The 10,132-nt window shown below is 54.9% G+C and overlaps 2 protein-coding genes across 2 annotated transcripts; both read left to right on the top strand.

The window, feature by feature from the left end:
• Window positions 1-23: 23 nt before the first annotated feature.
• On the top strand, window positions 24-6,122 carry HMCES (5-hydroxymethylcytosine binding, ES cell specific). The gene is made up of 6 exons (XM_005522081.3): window positions 24-264; window positions 1,977-2,120; window positions 2,462-2,581; window positions 3,153-3,313; window positions 3,771-3,963; window positions 4,376-6,122. The coding sequence occupies exons 1-6, from the start codon at window positions 82-84 to the stop codon at window positions 4,580-4,582; spliced, it is 1,008 nt and encodes a 335-aa protein (XP_005522138.2). The 5' UTR covers window positions 24-81; the 3' UTR covers window positions 4,583-6,122.
• A 1,321-nt stretch (window positions 6,123-7,443) lies between these two features.
• On the top strand, window positions 7,444-9,828 carry LOC102112239 (histone H2A type 2-B). The gene is made up of 2 exons (XM_014251777.2): window positions 7,444-7,502; window positions 7,573-9,828. Exon 2 carries the CDS (start codon window positions 7,639-7,641, stop codon window positions 8,017-8,019), a length of 381 nt encoding a protein of 126 aa, XP_014107252.1. The 5' UTR covers window positions 7,444-7,502; window positions 7,573-7,638; the 3' UTR covers window positions 8,020-9,828.
• Window positions 9,829-10,132: the final 304 nt, after the last annotated feature.

Raw genomic sequence — 10,132 nt, forward strand, 5'->3', positions numbered from 1 at the left:
CCGGCCCTGCCCCCGGCCGCAGCCCCTCCCCGCGGGCGGGCGGGGCGGAGCGCGGCGCCGCTGCCCCTCAGAGCCGGCGGGATGTGCGGCCGCACCGCCTGCTCCCTGGCCGCCGACAACCTCCGCCGGGCCTGCGCCTACCGCGACCGCCGGGGCCAGCACCGGCAGCCCGAGTGGGTGCGGCAGGAGCGGTACCAGCCCTCCTACAACAAGGGCCCGCAGTCCAGCGGCCCCGTGCTGCTCTCTCGCCGCCACCTCCACCAGGTACCTCCGCCCTCGCTTCGCGGACCGGCCGCATCCCGGCTCCGGCGGGGGCCATTCGCGGCGGGGAGCGGGTGCTGGGTATCATCTTGGGGCTCAGTGGGAGCGGAGGGAAGGAGGCAGTGCTTCCCCGGGGGGTGAGGGACTCGCTCTGAACCGTGGTTTGTTTCGCTTCGCTGTACGTGGCAGGTATTGAATTTTCTGGTTGCTAAAATGTCGCTTCTTGTTAATATTTACATGTTCAGAAAGAGGAGGGGAATCGCTACCGTGCTTCCACCACAGTGTTAATGTTTTCTGAAAAAACGTGTATAAGTGCTTAACCTTGGTAGAGATTTTTTTGGTAAATGCCTATAATTGCTTTGCTGGTTTAAACTTGTTTTCCTCAGGCACTTTTTAATTTCATAACTCTGCGGCGTGTGTCCAGGTCACATTAGTAATAGGAGGGAGCAGAGAGAAAAAAAAAATCTCAACTGCGGAGCGGGGCAGTAGCTGTACACCTGTGGTGGCTGTTGTCCCGCATAATGTAAGCCTCACGCAACCCCTCCCCAGACATCCTGGGCAGCCTCTGTGGTCGGTGCTGCTCGTTTGGTTTCACACAGAAGGGGTGTCCGGCCAACTGCTGCTCTTTGGCGGTCAGCGGGGTGAAACGGGGTGTGCTCAATCGGAACACCCCGATCTGGAGCCGCTCTGCTCTCCCTCCCCAGCTGCTGGGGCAGCTGCACTTTGCAGCCGTTACTGGCACAGGTGATCAGACCCTCAGTGGGACCACTCAGGAGTGCTGTGGGCAATGCCATCAGGCATCCCTCATGCCCTCCTTTCCTGCCCACATCCCCCTGAGACTAGGCAATGGAGCTGATGAGCAGAGGAATGCGGGGCAGGGGGTGTGATACAGGTCACAGGCAGACACCTGCTTAGTTGTCCATCACTGTTCAAGTTGCTGGGATGCTGGTGTGGTGTAGAGTGTCCCTTTTTGTTACTCCTGCCCTGAGGGAGGCTCTGGAAGACTTCACAAAACTGCAAACATACCCACGCTACCTCTAGTAGGTGTTTGTGTTTGTCTATCTACTGCAGTCCTTTGGGAGCAAACAGCCCAGCAGGCGCTGCCAGGCCGGCAGCTGTGGGCAGAAAGCGAGAGCAAGCTGGGGGAGAATCGAAACCCACAAACTGTTTCCATTGTCCAAAGGCAGGTAATATGCAAAGCACAAGTAGTGAAAGTGCACCAGGTCAGCAGAAATCACATTATTAAAATGAAAGCGAGGCTTTTGCCCCTTTGGGATGTTCAGTGTCACCAGGGGAGGTTTTGAGGACTTTGATACCAGCCTGATATGGCTGTTTACTCAAGAGCTCATGAATTCATGTCTCCAGCCATTTCCACTAAAAAAACCCTGTGTTAATTCAACAACAGAGTTGGGTGAGCCTCATGGAGACAGTTCTTTATTCCTGCAAAATATTCATGTGCTTTCTGCTGAAGATCAATTCTTACAGGAAGGCTGTTAAGAATATGCAAAGGGTTATTTATAGCGGCTATTTCTGCGTGGCTTGTGAGGGAGGAGCAGTCAGCCCCAGCTTGTCTCTTGGAAGAAATGCTGGCCAGATCCCCTCTTTTAGGGGGCAGAGCTGTAGGACTTCCCAAAACACCTCTCTCAAGCTGTGGGGATGCTTGTGGTCTCTGTGACATTGCTCTGACCTGAGGCGTTTCTCTGTTCATTGGCAAGGATGCAGACTCCTCCGAGCGGGTCCTCATGGACATGCGCTGGGGCCTGGTGCCCTCCTGGTTCAAGCAGGACAACCCCTCCAAGCTGCAGTTCAACACCTCCAACTGCCGCAGCGATACCATGCTGAGCAAGTCCTCCTACAAGGTGAGCTGCTGCCACCTTTGTGTCCTGCTTGAAGAAATCTTGTAGTCAGCAAAACCAGGGCTGAAACATCTGCTGGGCAAGCATTGGTCACCACTTGCCATTGCACAGGGGAGCAAGTCCCTGTACTGCAAAGCTGGAGGTTTTACTGAAATGGAAGAACTGAAAAGGCAGTTCTACTGGAACAGCTCAACATAGCACTAGTGGTGGCATTTGTGCATCCCAGGGGCAATTTAGGAAAGTCCTTGGAGGGAGCCAGAGGGCCGAGTAATGCAGGAGCCCTTCTGCCATTGCAGACTACCTGAGGCTGCTGTTCACCGCTCACTTGTGCTGTCTCTCCCTAGGGTGCTCTCCTCAAGGGCAAGCGCTGCGTGGTCCTGGCAGATGGCTTCTACGAGTGGCAGCAGCAGAGTGGAGGGAAGCAACCATATTTCATTTACTTCCCCCAGACCAAAGACACCATGGTATGGAGTTCCTTGCTGTGTCTGAACGCTTGCACTCAGCTCTGGGCCCCTGCTCCGAGCAGCTGCCTGGGGAAAAGCCCACTTCTCTCCTACTCTGCCCATCTCTGGGACTCTGTTTCCAGCAGGGCTGTGTTCTGTGCTGGGCTTGGCACGCTGCCATGCCTCTGTGGCTGGCGGTCCCCATCACAGCGCTCTCCAGGCTGTAAAAGGTGACGCAGCGTCCCTGCCGTCACGGTCACTGCTCCCCACGTGCCGGATATTTGTATGGGTGGGCAATGTGGCTCACAGGGGACTGGGCTGGGAGTTTCACTACCTCTTTCATTTGGCTGAACCAGTGGCTAGGATGTTCAGAAGGGGAGGAGAGCACTGGCTTGCCTGTGGGAAGATGAGGGTCCTGATATCTCTCCTGGAGTTACCTCAAATCAGTAGAAAGACTCCTGGAGAGCCTCAGCTCAGTTCTGTTCACGACTCAGATCTGAGTCACTGACCTGCCTCAGCTTTGGCAAATTTGTGCTGCTTTGGCTGTCCATGGGCCAGCACTGACCAGGACGACGGGGCCTCTCTCCTACAGGACAAGGAGACACAGGGAGATGAAGAATGGAAAGGGTGGAGATTGCTCACTATGGCTGGGATTTTCGATTGCTGGGAGCCACCAGGGGGAGGAGAAATGCTGTACACTTACACCATCATCACTGTGGATGCTTCCAAGGATGTGAGCTTCATCCATCACAGGCAAGTGAGAGCAGGCAAGGAGGTTGCAGGGTGGAGGGGAATGAAATAGGAGAACTGCACCTTTTGACACCAGTCTGGCAGCACGCAGGCACAGAGTGCAGCCTGTTCCTCCTGCACTTGGAGAGAAGTGCCACAACATTACTGACCCATTTCAGGTCACCAGCTCATGCCCTTTCCATAAATCACCGTCTTTGTGCTCTGTGGGTAACAGTTGGAATTGGATCACTTTTTGGATTTGGTCTCCTTGCCTGACCAGGGCCTGGCAGTCAACCTCTCTGCCTCTCCCAGCAAACCAGCTACCTGTGTGAATGTGCACTCTGCCCTGCAGAAGAGCATCCTGCTACTTCAGTTTTCCCTGTTTTCCCCAAGATGCCAGCTCCTTACTGGCTTACAAGTCTGGCTTTTGCCACCACACTGACATACTGCTGCTGAGCTTTGGCTCTGTCTTATCCCTTAGGATGCCAGCTATCCTGGATGGGGATGAAGCCATCAGGAAATGGCTGGACTTTGCTGAAGTGCCAACCCAAGAAGCTGTTAAACTCATCCAGCCCACAGAGAACATTGTTTTCCACCCAGTGTCCACCTTTGTCAACAACATCCGCAACAACACACCTGAGTGTGTTGCACCCGTTGAGCTGGGAGTGAAGAAGGTGGGTACTGGTGGGGGCTTAGCAGGGGGGAGCTCAGCCATGGTGATGTCTCTGAGCCAGGTCAGAGCTGCCAGGCTGCAGGAGGAGTGGCAGTAGGCAATGTCTGCAGAGCATGCCTGTGCTTGATGCTGGAGTGCTGAGCCCTGGACAGATTCCCTTCCCTCTGCTTCCAGAAATAAAACTGTCAGCCCATGCCAGGATTTTGCTGCCAAATGAGGCAAATTCCATGTGAAATGGGTCTTGGAACAAGTCTGTTCGCAGCAGTCTGGGGAACCTCCCACAGATGTGCCTGATTGCAGGCAGGGCCATTGCTCCAGCCTCCACATCCCACTCTGGACCAGCTCTTGCAGCTGGCTGGCTGCCCTGCTCACTGTGCTTCTGACTTCTCTCACACTGTCTTTTGTCTGTCCAGGAGATCAAAGCTACCCCAAGCAACAAAGTGATGCTGGGCTGGTTAAAAAGCTCCCAGGAGGGCTCTCCCCAGAAGAAAGAAAATGATTTGCCCAAGTGGACAAGTCAGTTCATCCACAGCCCTTCACCCAAGAAAACCAGCGCAGATGTCCTGCAGCAGTGGCTGGGGAAGCAGGGACAGCCAGCTGCGAAGAAGCACAAGGCTTAGGCATCAGATGAGATGGCTGGCCATCCCTTTTACCTCTGATTTTCCTAAGTAGAGTGAGAAATGGTATTTTTGGAAGGCTTTGCAGACTGGTGTTGAAATCATCCAAGCCTCTCAGGTGTTGATCTGCTGCTCTAGGTTGTTGTCTCATTTCTTTGTGTTTTGTTAAAGGTTGATGTCTGTAAAGATTTTGGCTTTGTCTTGTGCTGATGGGAGTGAATATAACTTGTTGGCCTCCCTCCTTGCCAGTCATGCCAAGCAAAAATAAAGCCCTGAGAAGCATCTCAGCCTGCTAGGGAGGAATAACTTCTGTCTCCTGACAATGTTGATAGTTCATGTCTCTGGTTTTCTCTTCCCTTTTTTTGGTGTTAAACTGGTAATTTTGCACTTAATCCCACACTGATTCTGTACAAATTCCTTTCCAATATTCTTGCCCTGAAAAGGTGGCTGCAGTGCAGTACTGAGGAACAAGCAGTAAATATTATGAGGAAACCCCAGGCTGGGAAGATCTGCCAGATCCACCCTGCTCTTCATCAGCATTGCGATGTGCATTCATGGCTCCTAAACAGGGAGATGTTCAAGTGGTGCCTGGAGGAGCTGGACTTTGCTTAGGTTTTCCTGCTGGCAGCAGGGTGGAACAGTGTGTCTGTCACGTTGTTTGTACCATCATTTTGTTAATGGGATTTGAAGATTTAGAGAGGATTTCCTTGATCTGGGGAGGGATGCACTCTGTCTTATTTGAAAAGGACAGTCATTAAAGCCCAGATAACCTAAGTGCCATTACAGAACAGCACAGGGCTGTTGTTTATGAGGTCAGGGATTTTGTAAACAGAGCCAGATGTTACAGACCAAAAGCCTTACATGGTGAAATCCTTGCTAGAAATCAGTACTTCTTTGTGTTGGAAGCAATAAAATGGTCTTCACTGGCTGGCTGGGCCATGCCCTTGTCCATGTGCATGTCTGTGTCCCTCTTGCCCGCTGCAGTCCCAGTGCTCCTGTTTTGCAGGCAGAGCTTGTACCTCCTCTCCATCTGCTGAGGAGCAAACCACCTACCCAATGCAGAGCTCTCAGGGCTGGAGCTCTGCAAGGCCATGTTGGTGGAACATTTCCATTTGTCAGTGGTAAATATTCCCTGGGGCTTGATTCTGGGGCTCCTTTGGAGTCATCTGTCCTCCCTGGAGAGCTGCAAGGGTGGCTGTAGCTGAGGCTTATCCCTGGGGAGGCGTGGAGAGGGCCCACAGCTGGCTGGGGGTCAGAGAGAAGAGCTGACAGAAAGAAGAAGCCAGCAGGATTCCTGTGTGTCCATGAGAAGAAGAGAAAGAAGATAAGGGTAGAAGAAAACAGAACATGTGTGCTGCAAAAAACACCATGGAAAAACAGGACTTACCTGTATTTTGGATTTTTGGGGATGCTTTCTCAAAATAGTGCTTCCATCAATGGACTTGAGGGGTGGTGTGATGATGACCAATGAGATGGGTGCATTTATTGGGTCAGAAAGGTATAAAAACGCTATGTATGAGCACAATAAAAAAACTTGGAAGAAGTTTCTTAAGGATCTGCTTTGTGTTGTGTCTGCTCTGAGGATGACAGGGAGGGACAGCAGACCCAGGGCAGGAGCCACAGGATGGAGACCTGGGGAGACCCAAGTGCGATTGAATGAAACCCGCCTCTGTATCCCTCACATGCTACAGAGGCAGCTGAGCGCAGGTTTCATGATTTAGGGGAAGCTGGAGTGGGATTAGGATTTCTATCCAGAAAGCCTGTTGCTAGCTGGCTCCTCATTGCTGTCACCATGACTTGAGGCAAGGGAATCACTGTATTAGCCGCTCCTGGCAGAATAGATTTGATTTTTGGCTTCTGGCACTGTCACCTTGGATGCCTGTCCTTGGAGGAGGCACAACGGGAGGTTTCTCTCCCTGCCTGCCCATCGCTGTTCCAGGATAAGCTGCTCAGCTGCCCCAGCCTAGTGAGTGCTAACTGCAGATGAGGCTTTTCTAAAGGTCACCAGCTCATCTAGAATTCATTTCAGGTCTCCAGTTGCTGTGGAGGGAGTGAAGATGCTGAGCATGAGTGGGGGGATGCTCAACTTTCCCAGCTCTGAGAACATAATCCTTCCCCTGGGGGCACAGGGGCGATGCAAAGGCACAGGGGACAGGTTTATCTCCCTCCAGACTGTGAGCACCAGCAGCAGCATCGCCATAAAACAAAAACAAAAACAAAAACCAAGAACCCTACACCGTGTGTTTAATGAGGAGGCATTATTGCTGCCCTACATCACCTTTAAACTGGAGTCTGGCTGCTCGCCCAAGGCTGTTTGAGGCAGGTCCTCTAAACTGGTGCGGAGATGACCACAATCAAGCTGGCCTCTCCACAGAAACTGATTTGGGAGAAACTTTCCCCTTTGATACGTGAGGAGACAAGGGAGGGTAGTACTCGCTGCGGGTTGCCCTCCCTGTCGCGGGCTCTTTTCTCCATAGCATCGCCCTCGCCCGCAGACTTTGGCATCCTTCCGGGAGAGACATCCCGCTGGCCGAGGAAGGTGCCAAGGGTTTGAGCAAGGCAAACGGGCACAGAGCTCCCGGGACACCCACGGGCGCTCGGACCAATCCCCTCCCCACATCCTCGGTGACGAAGCGGCTGCCGGGATGCAGGGAGCGCCGGCGATCCGGGACCGGCCGGAGCGCAGGCGGAGCCGCGTCGCTGCCCGCCCTGGGCGCCGGCCCGTGGCGGAGCCGGGGCGCGGGGGGCCCTATGCAAATCAGGGATTGGCACGATGACCAATCAGCGCCGTGGCGGCAGCGGCGGTAGCCAATGGGACGAGGCGTGCGGCGGGCGGGCAGCGATATCCGCGGCGCGGCGGCGGCGGCACGGGCAGTGCGGCGGCGGGCGGCGCGCAGGGCAGAGCGGCGGGAGCTCTTTGCGGGTAAGGGCGGCGCGGCGCGGGCGGGGCGGCGCGGGCCCCGCGCGGTGTAACGGCGTTTATCTCCCCGCAGGCGCCGGGACCCTCTGTGCGCGGCGCTGCTTGAGAGGCGGGGGCGAGGGGCCGCTGCCTGCCGGCCATGTCGGGCCGGGGAAAGTCCGGCGGAAAGGCGCGGGCCAAGGCCAAGTCGCGCTCGTCGCGGGCCGGGCTGCAGTTCCCCGTGGGGCGGGTGCACCGGCTGCTGCGGAAGGGTAACTACGCGGAGCGGGTGGGCGCCGGGGCGCCGGTGTACCTGGCGGCCGTGCTGGAGTACCTGTCGGCTGAGATCCTGGAGCTGGCGGGCAACGCGGCTCGCGACAACAAGAAGACGCGCATCATCCCGCGGCACCTGCAGCTCGCCATCCGCAACGACGAGGAGCTCAACAAGCTGCTGGGCGGCGTGACCATCGCCCAGGGCGGCGTCCTGCCCAACATCCAGGCCGTGCTGCTGCCCAAGAAGACGCAGAGCTCCAAGAAGTGAGCGCTGCCCCCCGTCCCCCTGCCCCCAGTTCCCGTCTCACCACTGCCTCACCTCCTCTCCCAGTGGGGCTGGGGTTCCCCGTCCTGCCCCTCAGCCCGGGCTGGGTGGTGAGCCCTGGCAGCACCCCACCAGCCCTTCACTAGCTCCCCTGGCCTGGGCTGTGTCAGGGTGCCGGGCGAGCATGATTGAGGTCAGGCCCTGCTTGTGCCCCTACTCTGCCTCTCTTCCCTCTGGAAGAAGTGGTTTTGGAGGAGGCAACTGGATCACAGCTGCAGGGCTGCTGGTAGCTGCTGAGGATCGTTGTAGCTGGCAAGGGGATGGACACAGGCACCCCTGGCTGCCTCTCCCCTCCACCAGCCCTGGGACTGTGCAGGGCCCCCCCCAGCTGGCCCTGCTCGCCCTGGTGTGTACTCGCTGCTGCCGTGCCCCCGCCTCCATCCTCAGCAATGCCACCCTGGCCGCACTGCAGCTGCGAGGGCAGGGGGCTGGAAAACATGAAGAGGAGAAAAAGTTTCTCCATTGGCAAGAAGTGGCTGTTAGTCTTAGTTTTGTTCATGGTAAAACCTAGTGCATTGCCTACTGTAAAGAAGCTTTGGTCCTGTTTATTTTAAGGTCTCTATTTTTGGGTACATCCCTGTAAAGTCACCTCCTTGCAGCTCCCTGGCTCGGTGGGTGCTGGGGTACTCGGTGTTCCCACATGCTGTGGGTCTCGGTAGCGGGGTGGGGTGGAGGCTGTGGTGACAAATCCCCTCGGAGAGCGTCGCAAGGTCAGGCGCCCGCCGGGAGCGGGAGCTGCCATCTTCTGCCATGGCTCCCCTCCTCTCCCAGCTGCAGAAGCCCTTCGTCTCGCTGAGAGCTACCTGGTACCCTGGTTGCACTTCTGGAAATGACATCCTCTGTCTCTTTTTTGTTGTTGTTTGTTTGTTCAGCTCTATTTCTGGCTCTGAGAAATAAAGTGATGATGATATCTGTTAACTGTAACCCTTTATGGATTAATATTTCTTTTGAAAACCATTAGAGTTTGTATTAAAGCCCACTCCTGGCTAGTGCCGTATTTATTTCCTGGCTGTGTGGCTAATGCCGAGCATGGGGGCAGGATAGCTGTCCCGTGACCCCTGGAATAGGTGATGCAGAGACAGCTTTCCTGCTGCCCAGTGCAGCTGCTTCTGTGAGGCCGATAGTTGTGTGCATGCAGCAGTGTCGAGGCAATCGGACCTAGACCTTCATCACACGTTTTTTAAGTAAAAAAGAGTATCTTCTATTTATGTGCTGTAAGTAGCATGTGTTCAACCTATTGAATCAGCTGTTAATCTTGTGGATGAAGTAACTTACCCTGGATCTGAGTTTAATGTTATCTAGAGTAGATGAACCTGGATGCTTGTCAGCTGGTTTTTATGCAGGGGGTTTTCATTCTGGTATGTGGGAGCGGTGTGTTCATTGGTGTCGTGCTGATGGGGGTGTGGAGGTGTCCTAGGATTCCACTGGGGTATCCTGACCTCGGTGGGTGGGGACAGCAGGGCACAGCCCCACTGCAGTAGTACAGACCCCCTGGGATTTCTCTGCCTCCTGCAAAGGGGCTGTTATCATCAGCGAGGTGGGGATGAGCAGTTTCCTTTCTGCTGCCCAGTGTGATGGTCAGTGTGTCTGTATCCTGGTGTCTTGTTCTCTCCCTCTTGTTTTCCCCAGGACCAGCATTCTGTAAACCTGAGAGTGCTTTGTATTTCTTAGAAAAATGCAGAACTTGTGATTCTGAAAAGAATGGTGCAAACCTGATATCTGATTAAACTGGTTCCCTGTTGAATGCTCTTATATGTGCTGTGTCTTGTCACCTCACCAAACTCACAGAATCTGGCAGGCTCTCTGGTGTCTGGGCTCTGTTCTCCGAGGGGAAGGACTAGTAAAACACCAGGACCACTGCTAGACTGTGTGTTTGCCCTTCACTCAGACAGTCTTTTCCTATCCTGGGAGCAGATAATACTGTTGTCTGGCTCTTTTCCCTGCTATGAGAATGCCACATTGCCTGCTTGCTCTGTCATGAGTGCCAGGAAGCTTCAGCTGCTCCTGGCTGGGTGCAGTGGAGGAGTGAGGCTGGACCCAGGACCCTCCCCCAGGG

Source organism: Pseudopodoces humilis, chromosome 13 (genome assembly GCF_049639895.1).
Source record: "Pseudopodoces humilis isolate 2021_Gansu_Grassland_sample_001 chromosome 13, ASM4963989v1, whole genome shotgun sequence".
Classification (NCBI taxonomy): Eukaryota; Metazoa; Chordata; class Aves; order Passeriformes; family Paridae; genus Pseudopodoces; species Pseudopodoces humilis.